Source organism: Urocampus carinirostris, chromosome 3 (assembly GCF_059441175.1).
Source record: "Urocampus carinirostris isolate Australia breed hairy pipefish chromosome 3, RoL_Ucar_1.0, whole genome shotgun sequence".
In the NCBI taxonomy this organism is placed as follows: domain Eukaryota; kingdom Metazoa; phylum Chordata; class Actinopteri; order Syngnathiformes; family Syngnathidae; genus Urocampus; species Urocampus carinirostris.
In genome coordinates, this window is record NC_142351.1 from 32,021,183 (window position 1) to 32,042,541 (window position 21,359).

General features: G+C 36.2%; 1 protein-coding gene across 2 annotated transcripts in view; it reads right to left on the reverse strand.

Annotated features, from left to right (window-relative positions):
- The window catches only part of LOC148369458 (cilia- and flagella-associated protein 47-like), an 88,188-nt gene extending 70,743 nt beyond the window's left edge, over nucleotides 1–17,445 (reverse strand). For both annotated transcript variants that reach the window (XM_088331488.1, XM_088331487.1), the window contains exons 1-15: nucleotides 16,876–17,445; nucleotides 8,968–9,125; nucleotides 8,743–8,858; nucleotides 8,533–8,671; nucleotides 8,287–8,368; nucleotides 6,542–6,682; nucleotides 6,292–6,461; nucleotides 5,290–5,390; nucleotides 3,993–4,222; nucleotides 2,297–2,507; nucleotides 1,047–1,263; nucleotides 820–972; nucleotides 577–736; nucleotides 416–512; nucleotides 125–341 (exon numbers count right to left, since the gene is read on the reverse strand). In XM_088331488.1, the coding sequence (XP_088187614.1) occupies nucleotides 125–341; nucleotides 416–512; nucleotides 577–736; nucleotides 820–972; nucleotides 1,047–1,263; nucleotides 2,297–2,507; nucleotides 3,993–4,222; nucleotides 5,290–5,390; nucleotides 6,292–6,461; nucleotides 6,542–6,682; nucleotides 8,287–8,368; nucleotides 8,533–8,671; nucleotides 8,743–8,858; nucleotides 8,968–9,125; nucleotides 16,876–17,019 (2,336 nt within the window). In that variant the 5' untranslated portion in view covers nucleotides 17,020–17,445. The remainder of the gene's footprint in view (nucleotides 1–124; nucleotides 342–415; nucleotides 513–576; nucleotides 737–819; nucleotides 973–1,046; nucleotides 1,264–2,296; nucleotides 2,508–3,992; nucleotides 4,223–5,289; nucleotides 5,391–6,291; nucleotides 6,462–6,541; nucleotides 6,683–8,286; nucleotides 8,369–8,532; nucleotides 8,672–8,742; nucleotides 8,859–8,967; nucleotides 9,126–16,875) is intronic.
- Between the last annotated feature and the right edge of the window lie 3,914 nt (nucleotides 17,446–21,359).

A 21,359-nucleotide genomic window follows, 5' to 3' on the forward strand; every position in this document is an offset into this window, starting at 1 on the left:
GGCTATAAGGCCCACTTTCAAATTTCTGGCCATATTGGGGTTGTTAGGTGTGCCCTATAGTCCAGAAAATACGGTATTTAAAAAAAAAACGTTAAGTATATGCTGGGTGACTTTCTCATCCAACCTTTGAAAATGACCAATCATGTTGCTTTGAAACGTCAGCGTGAACACAGTATGTGAAATGGGTGGCAGCACGTGAGACAGTGGGCACGAGCCCTGTAGCTCAAAGCAGTCCACCTCAAACTCGACCCGCAAAAACGCCGACAAGGGGTTGATGAGCTCCACCTTCTGCTCGCACACAGAGTGTAAACAAACCTCGCCAAAGTCCAAAAATGTTGGACCTGATGGGGAACCGGACACAGCGTAAGATAATGACATGAACACTGAATGAATGTGTAGTTATTGAAAAACTCACCAATAATAACTTGGTATAGCTCCCGAGGCGTCAAAGTCCTGTCACAGTCTGCTATCTCCTGGCGAGCAGCTTGAACTGCATGTGAATCCGCAGCACCCTACATTTTTAATAGCAATAATAGTAATAATAACAGAGGTTTGCCTGTTGATAATGCCACAAACCAGTCTAGCACTCGAGGCTTTGCTCTTGGGCTTGCCACAGGACGCATACTTCAGCCCGCTACTTGGCTTCTGATTGGCCCTCAGGTCACTGATGAGGAGTTTAGGTGGCTCGATGCTTTCAGCAGGTATAATCCCAAACTTGTCCCCTTGTTGTTCTAATCTAGTAGGATGAGTAAAATGTCTTTATCACATAACTTATGTTAAACATTTCACCATAAGTAGTAAAAATATATTATGTTGTACTTTGTCTTGATCTTCTGAAGGCGTATTTCCCTTAGCTGCATGAGGAAATCAGAGTAAATCTGTTTATGGAGACGTTTTTCCTCTGCTTCTTTCCAAGTGAAGCCATAATCGGAATCTACATAACTGTATCGCTTTACTCCAGTGAAGATGGTCCTAAATCAATTAAACAAAAGGATCAGGCATTTTGCCATATTTATTAAAGGGAATGTTTGTCCTGTATCTTGTACCTAAAATTTGTGTCTGAGGCTGGTCTGACACTGGTGGCTCGGTCGTTTGGCATTGCTAATAACTCGTTACCGGCTATTTGCTTCCTTTCATGCATGTGGAAGGTTGTTTTACGAGCGCTGACAACTGCAGCGCGCACCATTCCATAGCAGCAGGCTAACTGACTGGATGAGACGTGAGGACGTAAACCGGCGGCATTGGTAACAACTGGAGTAATACCTAAAAATATATACATATTATATAAATACATTAAAACATTTGCATTACACCTGCCGGTGATGTTTTTGTCAAAATCTGCAGATACATCTAACCGAGACTTGGACATCAGGCCCCATTTTCAATTTTGTTTGAGGGATCAATTTCCTTTCTTTCTGCGTAAATATTTGGCATTTGTTTTGGAATTAATTTTCCGGTCCAAAAACGAGTTAATTTTTCAAAGCTTCCCTATTGTTTTTCTTATTTTTAATTTAACATGAAACCGTCAGACATCAAATTTCACCTTCCGATGTTCTGTATTGATCATGGTGGGTTGAATGTAATTTGTAAATTCGTCTTCAAAAATGACTGTCGGAGGTTTATTTATATATTGATTTATTTAAACTCTGTGCTAGAGAAATTCAGTATATAATAAACAATGTACAAAATTTTCTGCATTTCGTAGTAATAATTATCCACTGGAAATTCTTGACTTCACGTTTCAAATATTTTGTAGAATTCACCTCACTCACTTCATGAATAAAACAGCGATTTACAGTATGTTTCAAAAAAATTGATATCTTTTGAGATGCATATATCACAGAAAATACATGATTGAGGTAAATGAAATGAAAGAATATTAATGATGAAGATAATAGAATTTATTCTTCCAAATCTGAATGAGAAATTCAAAATAATATGGGTTATTTTAACAATTTAACAAATGTTCATTATGCGCACCAAATGAGACACAACATAAGTCAAGTTATTAATCCAGCTCCAGCCAAACAAAGCATATTTTGACTAACAGTCTCCAGCAGATTACTATTTTTTTACATGTTCAAATTATCCGCTTGAGAGTTAGTACAGGGATATACATGTGTTTTTAATAATTATTATTTATTAATATTCAAAGCATAGACAATGATTAATTGATGGTTCCTAAAGTGGTGGGTCGTTGACTTCAGTCTGAGAGCAATTTCTCAGCACTGCGGTATAAACAAAAACAACTTGAATGCTCTTGTTTAAAAATTTAAAAAGAGTTTTTAATATTTACCAGGGTTTAATTTCGGCGAAGGAGGTGTCATCTCAATTTTACAGACGGCTGATAGATGTAATGTAATGGTGTAAAAACTGCCAAGCTTTAACTGAGCATCATCCTCACTGGTCTCATTAACCCTGTGGCGAGCTACATAGCCCAAAACATCAAGTTTCTGGCACACGTGGAAGGTCCCCTGCTGTCTGGCATTGAAATACAAAACTACATCCTGGAAAATCAAACACAAACATTCATTGTCCAAATGCATGCACTGCTGGGTTTGAATTTATATACAATAGCCATTGTGCAATAGCACAATCATGTGCTGTGAAAATTTATTGAATAAGCCAAGGGAAATAATTTCATTGCACCAAAGTGATCAGAAAGTGTGTTGTTTCTTCTATTCATGCAAGTGACATTTAATGAAAGGTAGTGCAATTAATTGTTCTTTTACTAAATAGCAGGAAAAAAATATTATTAGCCGATTTATACTTGTAAGAACAACACTAAACTTTATATTAATTTAATGTTTTCATTTAGGATAAAAATATTTAATTTTACTTTCAAGATTGCCTTATATATCTTTACAGTCCAAGAGCAAAAAGTAAAATAAATGGGATTTTGATGACAAATTTAATTTTGAAAACAACTACAAACGTATACATTTTACATTTCACAATCTTTTATCCTTTTTTTTGGTACAGTTTGGACTAAATTTTAATGTGTCTAGTGTGCCCATGTGTTTGTTGTCTATAAATGTGCATTAAATAACATAATCTATTAGTTAGTAAACCATCATTCTATCAGTAAGTCAACCATCATTCTATTAGTTAAAAAAAACATCATTAGGTAGGGATGGCAGCAGACCAAAAAAAAAACACAGCCAACATTTATAAAGGACTCCTCACAACCCAACCACCACCTCTTTGACCTGCTGCCCTCTGCTATTTTTGGAATTGTGTTGCTGTAAAATGTCATTGCACTACTTTTTCATAGCACTATTGTTCTGATGCACTTATAACTTAAGCTAGTCTCGAAGCACTACATTGTAAATATTTTTCTCATATTTATCCCAAAATTCTTTTCAACTTACTTTTCTCTTTTAAGACTTTATTACTGGTTTATTCTGAAGTGCCATGTCTAATCTCATTGAAAATAATGTTCCTACATTGTTATCTATGACAATAATGACAATTGTAAGTCTAATTATAGGCCTTAAAGTTGTAAGCAATTTCAAAGTGAAACGTTTTTATACAGTATTTCCTGTTTTTTGCGGAGGTTGCGTTTCAAAAAGAACTGTGAAAGGCAAAATCCGTAAGTTAAGAACCTTTATAGTTATACAATTAGAATTAGATACTCTATTACACACTGAAAACAAAAAAACAGAGCCTTTTTACAGGCTCAATAAACAAATAAAAATAGTGTACAAAGTTTTCTATTTATTTTTTCACGAACAAATACAGTGCCATCAAATAATAATAAGTTGGGTAACTGTTTAGCCAATCAGAATGCAGAACACAATGCACAATGCAAATCCGTGAACTAGCGAAACATTGAAAAGTAAATCAAGTTATAGCGAGAGATTACTGTACTTGTGATATTCCTGTTTGGTGTTTTGCTATAAAAGTATAAGTACAATCGTATCTATAATTTACAAAGATTATTACATTTCAAAATTCTCAAGCAACATGACTCAAGCTTAGGAAAGACTTACCTGGCACATTCCAGGAGCGATAGTGCCTGAGGAGGGTTCAGCTCCAAAAAGGGCCAATTTCCGGAAACGGAAGTTGATAGGAAGATGTGGAGAGAGGTTTTGTAGCACGCAAAGGTGTTCTCCACGCTGGCCCACCTCACAGGTGGAAAAGTCAAATTTATTGGAGGGACTTGGAAGCAGAGCCACAGGCAGCCCGGTACCAGTAACCGCCAACTCGACAGTGGTTTTGGCTGGCAAAAAAACAGGTAAAAAATATATCACTAAGTATAAATATTCTCAAATATATTTTCAACACACACAAACTCCAAGAGAACCAGAGTTCAAAAAAGTGGCCCAAAAATCTTTGACGTAAACATGCCAATGACACATCACTGTGCCACATGGAAAAAAAAAGCGTACCAGACTTTACCTCGCATATAATTTAGAACCACAGTAAAAACTTCTGTATATATGGGTATTTTTTAATGCAATGCCCTCATATGGGCTGCTGACTTAATCACCAGCGAGCGCCAACATGTTACCATGAAACCACCAGAGGTTCAGATGACGTATGAAACGGTATTAGAGCTTATCCCATTGTCAAAACAGTTTTACTCAAGTAGCCACAACAATGATTTGCCTAGTGCATTCAGATAGGTTAAAAAAGTCTCTACTACTTTACCTGTGCATCAATAACCTCTCGGTTTAAAATGTATGCGTACGTATAGTATTGTATAGTTTTTTTAATGAAATATTTTTTTTCTCCATTCTTTAACATTCAATTGTGAAGAAGTGGGGAGACTGTATATCAGAATGCTTTATGTATATCAGTTTCTTGCACCGTGAGTAAAAATAGTGTGGTAATGAAAGAGGTCTCAGTCCTTATCATGATTGTGATGGTTTAGAGCCAAAATGCTGGCACATTAACTGCCACTACCTGGGTAAGACCCCCATTGCATACAATGTTTTGCAAAATACAATCCACGATATTAGTTGATTTATCCAAACATTGCACAGACATTGCCTGAATATAGTGTTACTGTAAAATATTGTATGGAAACGCACTTCTGTAATTACTGTATGCGTTTCCAGTAGGGTAACACATATCTTGTCCGCATTATTTTGCGGTACATAAGGCTCACCGGATTATAAATTGCACTTTCAAAATTCTGGCCAAATTGGGGATTGGGTGCACTTTATGGTCCGGAAAATACGGTATAAACAATCACGGATTTGAATTTCATGCAGTCACTTTTAGTTTTGACACTGGTAAATTTGGTAAAATGGAAACCTCCAAAATGTGTGGTTTTGTGTATACCATTTTGGTGAGTGAAACCATGTTTGCTTCTAACTGAGTTAAGGTGCAGAAAAAGACAGAAGTCCTGCCGACTGGCTTGGCATTGAGGCTTCACCTGTAGTCTGTGAACGAAAAATTAACAAATTGTGTTAGTAACGATTAAGCACTGCCTTGAGATAGTATTAAGTATTTGTTGCCTGGCCTCACTTGTTGCTAAAACAATTATATCTTAAAGCTTCACTTGCCTATTGATATGAATGGAAATGCCACTATGCTTCTTAGGTGTGCATTTTGCAAAATAAATGCACTGTTTTTCAATAGTTAAGAAAAATGTGCAGTTGTGATATAAACGAAAACATTGAGCAATGGGCTCATTCTAGGATTACATGAATTTTTCATAGGCTAAGGAATCTTAATTTGTATTAGATAACATGTGGCTCACCTAGGGGGAGCTGACATGATTGTCAGCCATTTTGCTGCTAAGAGTACCCCTAGAAACAAAAACCTTGTAAAAATCTGGGTAAAAAAAGTAAAAATGCTCCGGTTTGATCAATTTGAGTGCTAGAAGTTTGTATGAATCCTTTTACCTATAGGAAATTGTTTTTAGTTTCATGTCAGGTTATGTTTATTTGTATAGCCCTTGATAACAATACAGTGATATCTAGTGGTTGAATATTACACAGTGTCTCTTGAAAGAAATATCCTCAGACATCAACCAAATATTTTTCTTTCATAACGCATTAATTTAATGGAAATTCACTATTCCTTTAATTTCCACATTCTGATTTTTTAAGGCCACTATAAGGCAGCCAATATTGGTATCAGCACCGACACCTTGTTACACTACTCGCCCATCCATAGATTTAATGTAAAAACGTTGCGCCAACAATGGTTTGTATGAGACATAACTCTGTTGGGTTAGTCATATCTCAAGACAATGATGTTATTTTAAAATATTAGCCGAACATACCATCTGCAAAGTACAGCAATTTTAACTGCCACAACACACAACTTTCTCCTTACTTATGGAAAACCGGGCTGAAGCGCACACATAGAGTAGTTCTCTTATATGGTCCGAGTCGGCCTTGGTTCGGAATACACTCCAACACTGGACATGGGCATCGGGAAGCTGGGTTGCACGGTTGCATTTTGGCCAGCAAAGCAAAGTCGGTGCTCTTGTCCAGGTTTGCTCCCTACACAGCATCATTGTCTTTATCATCATCATAAACTTCCCATATTTATTCCAATTACACAGCCATCTTCAATCACTTACAGTTTCCGACCCGGCAGCTGAATCAGCAAGTAAGCTGACCCAATCACATACTTGGGGCCCGTTATTTTTTAAGACCACACGCTCAACACGAGATGTCCCGAAATAGACAGGTCCGAAGCAAAGGCAGGAAAGGGGGCCCCCCTGGAGAGGAGAATTGAATACATTCTTACTATCTTATGGTCATTTAGATGTCCCGAGAATGCAAAATATGGTTTTCAGCCAAATACCCCTAAGTAATTTTGGTTTAAGGCGGAGGTCAGCAACCTGTGGCTCTTTAGCACTGCCCTAATGGCTCTCTAGTGATTTTTCAGAAATGTTTGAAAATGGAAAAAGATGGGGAGGGAAATATATATATATTTCTTGTGTGATGGCTTCCTTTAAAAATATATAGAATATTGAATGACTAACTTTTTTGTATAAATCACCTTTAAAAAAAAAAAGTTTCTAATAACAATTATTTTGCGGGTTGACAAGCATTTTTTTTTTTATCGGTCCATTATGAAGCTTTCAAAATTTTAGGCTGCCGACCCCGGTATATATTTTTTTTCTTTTCAATCATGTTGCAACAAACATCAAATCACAAAATTAACCAATCACGAGAAAAGGAAAAAGGAATGACATGTTGAAGTCAAAGGCATAAATATAAAAGACCTATTCTCAAAATAACTGCACACTCCTGCTATCAATTGCATAAACTAATTATCATATCTTAAATCATTATACCAATCATTTGTTACTCTATTTAAATTCCAGAGCAAGTGTCAGAAGCGTCCTTTCCTGTGAGTGTTCAGAAGAATGCGACTATAAATGAATACAAAAAAAAACACTTAAAAATGATTGGATAAAAATAACCTATGATGGGCAATTTAATTAAACAGTCTGTGTGATTTTGTACAAAATGACTAAATGCTTGGTTGCTCCAAATAAAATGACCTGATCTTTTAGTGGTTAAAAAAAGATCCAATTTTCTAACCCAAAAACTGGGTTATTTTGTTTAAAATTAACCACATTTTGGAAACGCTTTTAAACAAATGAACCAGTGATTGGGCTTTAAAACAAATACACCAATTTCTTTTCTTATTTTGAATAAAATTACCTGGATTATTTGAATAAAATAACCCAATCTTTCGGACAAATAACCGGTAACCCAAAGACTTGATGGATACAAACACAAATTGGGTCGTTTTTGGTTGTTAGTCCAATATGTTTTCATTTAATTTATTATCTTCTTGAAATGGTTACATCGTTTATGAGGATCTTGTATGTTATTTAGCACCTCTAGTAGGTCAAAATAAAAATAAAAACAAAAACAATATTGATTTGAATAACAATCATATGAATGTGCATTTCCTATTAAATATGCAAGGGCCCTGACATCTGTATTTATTTACTATAATGAGCTGACAAATTGGCCGCTGTCTTGCTGCTATGGGTACCCCAAGAGGAACAATGAAAATGTGTGCGTTTTTGTCACTTTAAGTTTTCGTAGTTTGTCTTCTTACTTGTAATTTGTAGCACTCGTTTTCGGTTGCACTACACAATACAGCGACGTATAGTGGTTAAATAATACACACTGTCACATTAATATTTGGTTCTAAAATGTTTGACCATAGATTATTTTTCTTTATATAAAAAAAAGCTTAGGTCACGTGGCCCCTTGAGAGCCTTCTCATACGCCCAGGAGTACACATACATCTATAACACTAGGGTAGGACAGTGACAACACTATTTATTATCTGCAGTACCTCTGAGTCCAAGAGCTCAAGATGCTGTTCGACTACTTGAGCTCTGATCCTTAGAACCACATTGGAGCAATGAAGCCTGATTCTGTGACGTACAGGACATACGTAAAGAGGAATTATTAAAAAAATTCTAATGCTGAAGTGGAGGTTTTTTTTCATGTTGATTAGCAAGACAATGCACAGATAGCTACAGGTACATATATTTTCAGGAATTGTGAAAAAGGAACATGAATACAAAATAAAACATACACGGCCTTCTCATCAACTTGTCTTGGTTTGTCAGCATGCAGTTCAACATTCAACTGCCTGGTAGAACCAGCTGCTACAACTCCACTGCTTGGGGAAAATCGGACCAAAGTAGCTCCAAAGTGCAGCACCTGGAACACTCCTACAAACACAAATAGTACTTACACCCGCATGAGATAAAAATACGACTGTTTATATTTTCCATCAATTTACCTGAAGCTGTTCCTCGATTGGTAATAGTAACACTTCTGGTTATGATTTGACTGCTGGCAGGAAGAAAGCCAAAGTCCAATTCCGAGTCCATAGATAGGGAGCAAGCCCGAGGAGAACTATAGTACAAGAACACCATTGGAAAAATTTTTGAAAAACAAATATAAAACATGCACAGCTTTGAAAGTCGCTGAAATAAGTTTGTCTTCAGCCGTAACACGTTCTTACATCTTCAGTGGGACTTCAATGGCTTCTGTTGCATCGATATGGACATAAATGTAATCCGTTATTGACCCTTCTATCTTAGGGGTGAACTCCAACAAGCCACTCACGGACAAACCAGGCGCAACATTCTTGGCAACTCTGGGTGCTGAGAACTTAAACACCTGTAAGAAACGAGTTCAATAAAATGCAAATCCACCAAATTAAGCACATAATGTCGTGATAGGCAGACTATTAAGACAATTTCAACTGATTTGATGTGTCGGTTAAACCTCTCTGGTCAGCTGAGCTCTAAAAAAAGAAAAGTTTGGATTTATTTAGAATAGAATGGAATAAACCTTTATTGTCATTGTTACAAAATGGGTAAAACAGATTGTGACAACGAAATTGGACGTGCCACTCCAGTTTCACATTTTACAGTGAGGATAAAAGAAAACAAAGAAGATAAAGGAACAAAGAAGATAAAAGTTATAATTTACGCAATATTTACACAAGAAAGTGTGGGCATGTAGGATGTTACATACAGTTTTGGGATTGTATTAGTGCAATATGCGGTAGTGCGAAATAGGCAACATTGTGCAAAGTCAGCATAGGCATGAATACAATTTTACATCTGTATGAGGTAGTGTGTTTGCAAGAGTTTCAGTTTTTTGTGTGGTGTGTGTTAAGGGTGGTGATGGCTCTGGGGAAGAAACTATTTCTGAGTCTGTTTGTTTTTGTTTTGTGTGACCTGTAGCGTCTGCCGAAAGGCAGCAGGTCAAAGAGGTGGTGGCCGGGGTGAGAAAAGTCCTTGATGATGTTTTCTGCTCTGCTGAGGTAGCGAGAGCAGGCAATGTCCTCCAGACTGGGTAGAGAGCAACCAACGATTCTCTGGGCTATGTTGATGACCCTCTGACGTAGCTCCCCCGATGGTCCAGGTGTCTCAGCGCAGTGTGAAGTGCGGTGTTTATGGTGTCGTCAGTGGAGCGGTTTGCCCTGTAGGCAAACTGGTGGGGGTCCAGTGTGAGTGGCAGGGAGTCCTTGATGTGCTGGGACACCAACCTTTCAAAGCACTTCATGACCACAGGCGTAAGTGCGACAGGCCTGTAGTCTTTGAGGCTTTTCACTGCTGACTTCTTGGGGATGGGGATGATGGTGGAGGTTTTGAAGCAGGGTGGGATGGTAGCCTGTGACAGGGACTGGTTGAAGAGGGTGGTGAAAACCCCAGCCAGAGGATCGGCACAGTCCATAGGTACCCTTCTTGGTAGTCCATCCAGTCCAGCTGCCTTCCTGGGTTAACAGTTTTCAGCACACGCTTTACTTCATGCTCCTGAAGTGTCAGTTTGTTCCTGCTGGTTGTTGGTGGGTGTGGTGTGACTGTTTGTGGCCTTCCAGCTTCAAAGCAAGCAAAGAACTGATTAAGATCCGCAGCTAGTGAAGCATCAGCCCCAACAGTTGCCAGGTTGTTGTCTCTGAAGTTTGTGATGTGTTGTAGATCCAGCCACATCCTCCTCGAGTCATTTCCAGCGAAGAGGTGCTCGATCCTCCTCATGTAGGCTGCCTTTGCATCCTCAATGCCTCTCTTCAGGTCAGCCCTGGCCATGCTGTAAAGAGCCTTGTCTCCAGACATAAAGGTGGTGTTGCTTTGTTTGAGGAGGGTGCGCACCCCGCTGGACATCCAAGATTTTTGATTTGGGTAGACCCTGATTTTTTATTTACCGTGACATTTTCCATACAGTGTTGAATATAGGATAATACAGTGTCAGTGAATTCCTGGAGGTCATGATGTTCAAATACCTCCAAGCAAGTCCGGTGAAAACAGTGCTGCAACTGAGAGAGAGCTCCCTCAGGCCATGTTTGTATTGTCCTCGTATGAGAATTGCACCAACCACAAAATAACATTCAGAAAACGTTAAATTAAAAATTGCTAACTTAATCGACTTACTGCCTTGGAGATGGTTTGTCGGAACAAATGTCATTGGAGGACACAGCTAAGAAAACCCAAAATCATTGCCTAAAGTTTTAAAGTTGAGAGAACCAGTACAGTCAACCAAGTCACTGGCAAATTATTGTTTGGACTAAAATAAATCAAACTGACATAGCCGATGGGATGGCTGATGTAAGGCACCATTGTTCGGGGTGGGTTTACTTCCTCTAGGCCTGTACAGTATGTAAACCAGGAGTCAAAAGTCCAACCAACCGAAGGGCCTAACAAAAATTTCAGCCACAAGCCGAGGGCCAGACTGTTCGAATCATGAACATTTTTAAAGTTAGTGAACTTAATCGAAAACTTATGAAAACGAACATATTACAAGATGATCAGATGAATAAAGCAATGTTTTTTCATGCCACTGTCGGTAATCTTTAATTTTCAAACAGGAAAAATACAAATGTTCTTGATGTAAAAAAAAAACTCTTAAATGAACACTAAATTATAGAAGCCGGTATTATTCAGCCACCATCAGTAGCCTACATTCTAATTAAATCACAGCAAAAGTTGGCTAAAATTCCTGAAAAGAAAAATAGCAATTTTACAATCATTTATTAATCTGCAATACAATAATGTGCAAGGAAAAGTAAAGACAGTGAATACATGATTTCTGGTGTATGATACAAAAATAAATCAAGATAATCTAAGGGTCGAAAGAAAGCCTTCTCAGTGGCTGGAAGTGGCTTGTGGGCCTTGACCTTGACATTTTTGCTATAAGGTAATCCCTCGTTTTTTGTAGGGCTTGCCTTTCAAAGACACCCTGCAATATTCAAAACCCTTGAAATAAATGTTTATTTTTTTGTTTATGACTAAAGAAAATACCGAATTTACAGGTTCAAGTTTTATTCAACAAATAAAACTAATGTGCTTTACAAACGTTTTATTTTACAAACAACTGTATTATAATTTTAATAATAATCTTGGCTTATTATTGCACAACTGTGTGGATTAAAAAAACGGTCTGCTTTACTTTGTTTGTTACTATGTTATGTAAAACTGTATTCACCTTTTGGTTCTGACCTAGAGAAACATACATTTTTTCCTTTATCAAACGCTTTTAAAAAGCTGCAGGGAGTCACTAGGGAGTGCCAAAGACCCACATTGTTACAAAGAATGACAATACAAAGGAAATTATTATTATTATTATTATTATTTGGCTCCAAAGGAAGTTTTGCAGATCTAGAGGTCCAACTTTCTTGCCGATAGAAAGCATCTTCTTCTGTTTAGCCAATCAGAATACTGAACACAATGCACCAGGACAATCCACAAAGTAGTAAAACTGCTTAAGTTAACCGGATACAGCAAGGGATTACTGTTGACCCTTTTAAGAATGTCTGCATTTATCCACTGTATGCTGAATGTATTGCAACTGAAACCAAAAATAGGTTAATTCAGGGTCATTTTTTGGGGGGGGATGCTGAGCACCATGGGTGTCTATACGTTTAAAAGAAAAAATAATTTAACTTAATTTGGGATCATTCAACATTGTTCAGGAGTGTCACTTCCCATTTATGAACATCACATTACACTTTTTAGTTAGCAGAAACACTATTTCTAATTAAGCTAGGCTGATCATTGTTGCATTTGATTTAATGCACCTAAAATGAAGATTGATGTCTGTTGATGATAACACTGTCATGGTATTGGGTGGTAAAACAGCTGTTCAACATAACCACTGTATAACATTCTCATACCGTAACACACCAAGCCTCCACAGATTCCGCCTCTATGCCGTAAATGACACTAACCGAGCGAAAGAGGCAGATTTTTTTTCATAGGGATGGCTAGATGAGCCCACCTTAAATCGTGGGGTGGCACACGAAAACATAAAGCAATAGTTTCAGGTGTTTGAATAAAGCCCACAGTAAAACACACCACCTACATTGCATATTACCGAATCTTATTGCAATATGTATTCTGTGTAGCACTATTTAGTTATTCTATATAACACGCTACAGTGGGCATTTGCACGTCACACTGGGTATTTGTATATTGTATTCTTTTTGCTTTATTATTGTATTGTTCTCAGCTCAGGGATGCTGCTGGAAATGTGAATTTCCCTTCGGGGATGAATAAAGTATCTATCTATCTATCTATCTATCTATCTATCTATCTATCTATCTATCTATCTATCTATCTATCTATCTATCTATCTATCTATCTATCTATCTATCTATCTATCTATCTATCTATCTATCTATCTATCTATCTATCTATCTATCTATCTATCTATCTATCTATCTATCTATCTATCTATCTATCTATCTATCTATCTATCTATCTATCTATCTATCTATCTATCTATCTATCTATCTATCTATCTATCTATCTATCTATCTATCTATCTATCTATCTATCTATCTATCTATCTATCTATCTATCTATCTATCTATCTATCTATCTATCTATCTATCTATCTATCTATCTATCTATCTATCTATCTATCTATCTATCTATCTATCTATCTATCTATCTATCTATCTATCTATCTATCTATCTATCTATCTATCTATCTATCTATCTATCTATCTATCTATCTATCTATCTATCTATCTATCTATCTATCTATCTATCTATCTATCTATCTATCTATCTATCTATCTATCTATCTATCTATCTATCTATCTATCTATCTATCTATCTATCTATCTATCTATCTATCTATCTATCTATCTATCTATCTATCTATCTATCTATCTATCTATCTATCTATCTATCTATCTATCTATCTATCTATCTATCTATCTATCTATCTATCTATCTATCTATCTATCTATCTATCTATCTATCTATCTATCTATCTATCTATCTATCTATCTATCTATCTATCTATCTATCTATCTATCTATCTATCTATCTATCTATCTATCTATCTATCTATCTATCTATCTATCTATCTATCTATCTATCTATCTATCTATCTATCTATCTATCTATCTATCTATCTATCTATCTATCTATCTATCTATCTATCTATCTATCTATCTATCTATCTATCTATCTATCTATCTATCTATCTATCTATCTATCTATCTATCTATCTATCTATCTATCTATCTATCTATCTATCTATCTATCTATCTATCTATCTATCTATCTATCTATCTATCTATCTATCTATCTATCTATCTATCTATCTATCTATCTATCTATCTATCTATCTATCTATCTATCTATCTATCTATCTATCTATCTATCTATCTATCTATCTATCTATCTATCTATCTATCTATCTATCTATCTATCTATCTATCTATCTATCTATCTATCTATCTATCTATCTATCTATCTATCTATCTATCTATCTATCTATCTATCTATCTATCTATCTATCTATCTATCTATCTATCTATCTATCTATCTATCTATCTATCTATCTATCTATCTATCTATCTATCTATCTATCTATCTATCTATCTATCTATCTATCTATCTATCTATCTATCTATCTATCTATCTATCTATCTATCTATCTATCTATCTATCTATCTATCTATCTATCTATCTATCTATCTATCTATCTATCTATCTATCTATCTATCTATCTATCTATCTATCTATCTATCTATCTATCTATCTATCTATCTATCTATCTATCTATCTATCTATCTATCTATCTATCTATCTATCTATCTATCTATCTATCTATCTATCTATCTATCTATCTATCTATCTATCTATCTATCTATCTATCTATCTATCTATCTATCTATCTATCTATCTATCTATCTATCTATCTATCTATCTATCTATCTATCTATCTATCTATCTATCTATCTATCTATCTATCTATCTATCTATCTATCTATCTATCTATCTATCTATCTATCTATCTATCTATCTATCTATCTATCTATCTATCTATCTATCTATCTATCTATCTATCTATCTATCTATCTATCTATCTATCTATCTATCTATCTATCTATCTATCTATCTATCTATCTATCTATCTATCTATCTATCTATCTATCTATCTATCTATCTATCTATCTATCTATCTATCTATCTATCTATCTATCTATCTATCTATCTATCTATCTATCTATCTATCTATCTATCTATCTATCTATCTATCTATCTATCTATCTATCTATCTATCTATCTATCTATCTATCTATCTATCTATCTATCTATCTATCTATCTATCTATCTATCTATCTATCTATCTATCTATCTATCTATCTATCTATCTATCTATCTATCTATCTATCTATCTATCTATCTATCTATCTATCTATCTATCTATCTATCTATCTATCTATCTATCTATCTATCTATCTATCTATCTATCTATCTATCTATCTATCTATCTATCTATCTATCTATCTATCTATCTATCTATCTATCTATCTATCTATCTATCTATCTATCTATCTATCTATCTATCTATCTATCTATCTATCTATCTATCTATCTATCTATCTATCTATCTATCTATCTATCTATCTATCTATCTATCTATCTATCTATCTATCTATCTATCTATCTATCTATCTATCTATCTATCTATCTATCTATCTATCTATCTATCTATCTATCTATCTATCTATCTATCTATCTATCTATCTATCTATCTATCTATCTATCTATCTATCTATCTATCTATCTATCTATCTATCTATCTATCTATCTATCTATCTATCTATCTATCTATCTATCTATCTATCTATCTATCTATCTATCTATCTATCTATCTATCTATCTATCTATCTATCTATCTATCTATCTATCTATCTATCTATCTATCTATCTATCTATCTATCTATCTATCTATCTATCTATCTATCTATCTATCTATCTATCTATCTATCTATCTATCTATCTATCTATCTATCTATCTATCTATCTATCTATCTATCTATCTATCTATCTATCTATCTATCTATCTATCTATCTATCTATCTATCTATCTATCTATCTATCTATCTATCTATCTATCTATCTATCTATCTATCTATCTATCTATCTATCTATCTATCTATCTATCTATCTATCTATTTAAAGAAGGTCAGTGGAAAACTTACAGCAAGACTTAAGTTCATCGCTACTGTCCAGTCAACATTATGAGTTCCACAACAATTCTGTTTTATTGTGTTATAATATATCAGGCATTAAACAAAACAACTACTGATGCTACAACAATCTAACGGTATACTGGCAAGCGGGGTGAACAGTGGGTTGGCCAACACATGCATAGGAGGGGGGGGGATGTCCCCCTGGAGGCGCCACTGGAAAGAGGAGCGGGAAGGGGGTCAAGAAAAGTGCTAGGAATCAAATGGACTGAACCATTTCAAGGCAGTGGACTAACTCTGACAATGCATTGTTCACGTTTTTTTCACATTAGTGTTTTTCATCATAATTAAGCATATCATGTATTTTATTAAAGAAAATAGAGTTTTAGAAATGTTATAATTTGTAGGGGTGCTTGGGTTGAATTTGGGGGTCCTTGAGCAGAAAATAGAGTTTTAGAAATGTTATAATTTGTAGGGGTGCTTGGGTTGAATTTGGGGGTCCTTGAGCACCCCCAAAAACGGGCTAATTGCGCCCGTGGGTTAAATATTTCAGATTGGCGAGCCAGAAAAACTTTGACAGATACAAAAATGCATGCTTGGGTAAAATAGAAATGTTTAGTTAAAGATATAGCTACGAAAAAGGACTCCGTTATTTAATCGTTAATGTCACGAAACCCTCCCGCTCAGTAGGTACGTTGTTGTTTAATGATTACATTAGTTTGATGTTGTATGGTTGTAACAATGTGTTATCACTAAACTTGTCTTTGATTGAACTGCCATTAAGGGCTACAGATACACTAACATTTGTGCAAATCTCAAAGAACTACTCTGCAGACGATATTCGACATGACAAAACGAGCTCAATGCTAAAAACGTATGCCATGAATAAATTGACCTCACATAAAACCTAGTAAAACAATAATACTTTACCTTTAACTTGGGGCTTTCAAAGAATATTTCCCTGGTGATCCCGCCGACATTTGTCGCAGTGATGACAGTCGTGTAAACTTGTCCCAGTTGCACATCTTTAAATTCGACGAACGGCGGGTCAACGTGAATATATTTATTCGCCATTGTGGATTCTGTCGATAGTTGGGGCCCAACTAAATTCACCTCTTTCTGCCTTTTTAGTCATAAAAATTGACTTATTAGAATTTCTTTCAAGATACGTCAACTTCGTATCAACTCGTTGTTAAACAACTCAATGCTGTTACGCGGCTTCACGAGAGCGCATGACGTCCACAGTTTCTTTAAATTTTAATAGGTGTTTTTGAAGCTTATCTAGCCAAAATGCGCTTGAATTTCTTCTCCCCAAAGAAAATAATAATCCACGCCTGTTAGTTGCTATCCTGATGTTACTTAACTACTTGCGTTGCCATGGAAACGTGGCGACTTATTATAACTTTCGACAGTTTTGAGGATAAACCTTGTGTCGCGGTTTTCCTCAATTCCCGAATGTTATGTTACGAATGGTGGAATGCGATAATGTACCAAGGTTGTTGACCCCTTTCAGTGTTTGTAAAAAAGTGTGACGTAGAAAGCTGCGCACGCATTGTTGAGGCAGATCGGCGAAACTTACGTCATCAAATATGTCCAAAGTCCGACCCGGATGCCAGTTACGGTCCGTGATCAAATTTTTACTCGTCCGTGGGCACCGCCTCTGTAATTAAGTTAATAATAAGTGACCCGCCATTAATGTTGACCGCAGTACAAAACAATTCTGTGACCCCCCAAAAAAAAAATCACCAATTCCCAGGTTTCTGTGAGAATTTTAGCCGACCCCATCCCGCACACGGCAACTGTAAATTAAAGGAAAGTTGACTGTGAGGGGAAGTTTATGTTTTTCTTCATTTTTCCCTCTTTTTCCTTTTGTTTGTCAAGTCAAGTCATGTTTATTTGTACAGCCCTTAATCACAAAGAGTCTCAAAGGGCTGCACAGATCAAAGACTATTTCAAAATACAGATTATTATGACACCATCCCCTTATATTGTCAACATAAAATAGAGATTATTCATATGCTATTGTTAAGGAAAAAACTATTAAAAATGTATCGTTTACCAAATTGTTCAAATTAGTCATCTGACTCTGTTGTGGAAAATAGACTTGCATTTGTAGAATAGAGTTGCATACATTTAGAAATGTAGAAAGACTTGCAATCGAAAACGTTCGGTTTTTTTTAGAAATCGTTTTGACGCTAAGGGTGTGCAACATAACGTCCGAGAGCCTATGGAGTTCCCTGAAAATAAATGTTTTTCAGTTGGACAACGATGACTTCAGGGGTGAAAAGTCTAGAAAAATTATGTTTGGTTATTTTAGGTGCTTTAGATTATGTTAATGCCAGAATAACACCAAGAAAGGATAGAATAATAACAAAAAGAAAAAAGTTAACCTATTCCGGTTTTCAGTTCAAAATTGGAAAATTAAGGAATGTGAAGACGAGGAAAAATCCAATTGAGTGAATTGGGATGGATTAATTTGAGATGGAAGCATTGTTGTACGAGAATAGTGGAAAAGCTTGAGTAAATACTTTCTTTTCATTGAATATGGAGGAAATATTCATTGAGTGGAATACAAATGAGTAAGATGAATCGTTGTAGATCAATGCACGTCGTTTTCACATTAAGTAGGTGAAGCTAAGATAGTAGATTTAATTGGTTTGGGAAAAAAATAAATAAATAAATTGAAAGATTAAGTGAGATGGTTATATGTCAATTTCCCATTAAACTAGTGGGCTAAAAAGCATGTGTTAGAGGGCGTAGGAGAAGATGGATTGTTGGCAGAGCAAGTAAGGAAGTTACAAATACAGAAAGATAAAAGTTAGTAAAAGAAGGTAAAAAGGGGAAGAGATAGTAGGCATTGAGGAAAAGAGAAGAGGGGGACATACAAGTGACAAAAGGAAGGAATGTAAAGGGGAAAAGGTAATTGAATGAAATATTTTTGTTGACAATTGGCCGGAGTAAAGAGAACATATATTCCGGGTGGACGTGTATAGCTAGATACCATCATACAACCGAGAGGAATTCGAGATGAATTTAAAGCTAGGAATGAAATTAAGTCTGGATTGGAATCGATATTTATCTGGATAACTCCGAAAAAGAACGCAGAATGGATTAATTACATTTATTGATTCATTACAACCAACGACGTTTTATTATTTACACTAACGAGGCCTTAGTACAATAGGAGAACAACAAGATTTTTATCCGGCAACATCAATAGTCGGGAAAACCTACGCAAGATAATGGAGCATCTGCAGGAAGGGACACATATGATGATCTGGACTACATACAATGTCAAGTCGGGAAAGAACAATGTGTAGTGTAATTAATAAAACAGCTGCAAATATATTGGTTTCTAATTGTGATTCTTTTGTTGGTATGTCACACTGCCGGGGAGTAAGCTGCTGTCTGGGATGGTCAGGATGCATCGTCGCTTCCGGGTTTTGGGCTGCATGGAAACTGCGCGTGATGCCTGCTGGGATGAACACTCACTCCAACATCTGACTTCACGACACCCGTTGACGAATACGACAATGCATGGTCTTCAAAATGTTCACGGGGGTCAGGCCAGAGGCCGATGTGTATGCTGTATCACTATCCCGTCATGCACTCATCTTGAAATGTATCAACGACTGTTACCAAAATTTGTTATCACTCACTTATCAGTTCATTTATTCATTTACCTTTATCACGTACCTATCAACCGTCGACGGTCTACGTGTATAATCCAGTATGTACGGATAAAGATAAATGAAGGGGGGGGTTAGTGCATGGGTCAGATGTTTGGAGTGTTGGGGGTTTTTGTTATCGAAACATGAATAACAAGAGTTGGGATAATCGCAGCAGGCTGACCGCCAGGATTTTATTTTTATTTTTTGATTCCGATAATTCTGTCCGTGTAGCTATGATTTAAGATATTTTACCACTACCCTGTATTGATTTTTCAATTTTAATTTCCATTCAAAGTGGGAGTATAAACTCCCAAAGGGGGGATATGTTGTGCAAAATAGACTTGCATTTGTAGAATAGAGTTGCATACATTTAGAAATGTAGAAAGACTTGCTTACATTGCTTAGAGTAGTGAGGGAATGTTGACATCATTCGAGAAGATCCTTGGCAAGACAAGGACAAGGACTCTCTGAGCAAACTGAGGCGAACAACATGTCCTAATAAGGGTACGACAGCGTCTTCCTTGTTGATTACTGAGGACTAGGGCCGCCTTTTGGGTTGTACTCAAACTGAAGCTATAAAAGCATTGTTATGTCTGGAGTTCTCTGAGTTCTTTTGGGATGACGAAATAAAAGGCTCCCCCTCATGGCTGGTTCCCGATGTACTTAATTCAATCACGAAAGAAGACTTAAAAGATTATCGAACCTACATTTTCTCCTACAACTCCATTAACCAAACACAAACTTTATTCACCCAACAATGCATGATCTTTTCTTAATGGGAAAATGAACAAAGATAGCCGGCATTTTCACACAGGGGCAGATTTATTTTCTTAAAGTATTTAACCAAGTGAATACCATCGAATTTAGCCGAATTATTGTCTAATTAGTCTTATTAGTCTTCATCCAGCCTCCCTCTCATACTCGATCTGATCTTCTGTCTTCTGTCTCCTGAAGTTCTTTTCACAAATCGGGGCGTCAGCCCCTCCCACGGGGCGTGTTGACTCTTCCCATGGGGTGTGCCGACTCCTCTCCTGGGCGGGCCAGATGCCAGCTTCACCACCTCCTTGCCGAAAGGCGCCGCCATGTCTGAAGGAAACTCATATCAGCAAAGCGCTTCTCAAAACAATGCCAAGCGTTTATCAAAACAAGGCCTAAGTCCTTCGTCTGCGCCCCGTTATCGAAATTCCCCAGCCAAAACACTCCACACTTGGAACGGCGCGACCTGTCATCGAACTTAAGCCTCCTCTGTGAAAAATCTTATCTGCATTCAATAACTGTAATTTGTATTAAATTGTATAAAATCCCTTATAGTCAAATAAATAAAATGTAAAAATCCTTCACTATAGAAAACGAGAAAGAGAGGAAAGAGAGAGAGAAAGAGAGAGTATAATAGCTCAAGTTGCTTTGTGAGTGACTTGGCCTGGCTTTGTCAACATCAAGTGGACATATTCCAAACTGCAGAAGATGTTTCTCTTGCTTACTCATAACTGCCCAGCAGGCTTCTTCTACCTGTCCGCGATTGTAATGTTTTTCTTATTTTGTGTAATTTTTTCTAGCTTTTTACTTTGTTTTTCTTGCTTTCTTACGTTTTTCTTCCTTTTTTATTCTTTTTATTTTTTTACTCAGCTCAGCTCACTAAAAGGAACCGGCTCTTTCGGGTCCTAAACTGCTCTTCAGGTTGTTTTTTCTTCTTTGATCCCAACATGACCAAATATTGTGTAAAATTATGCCCAACATGACTTA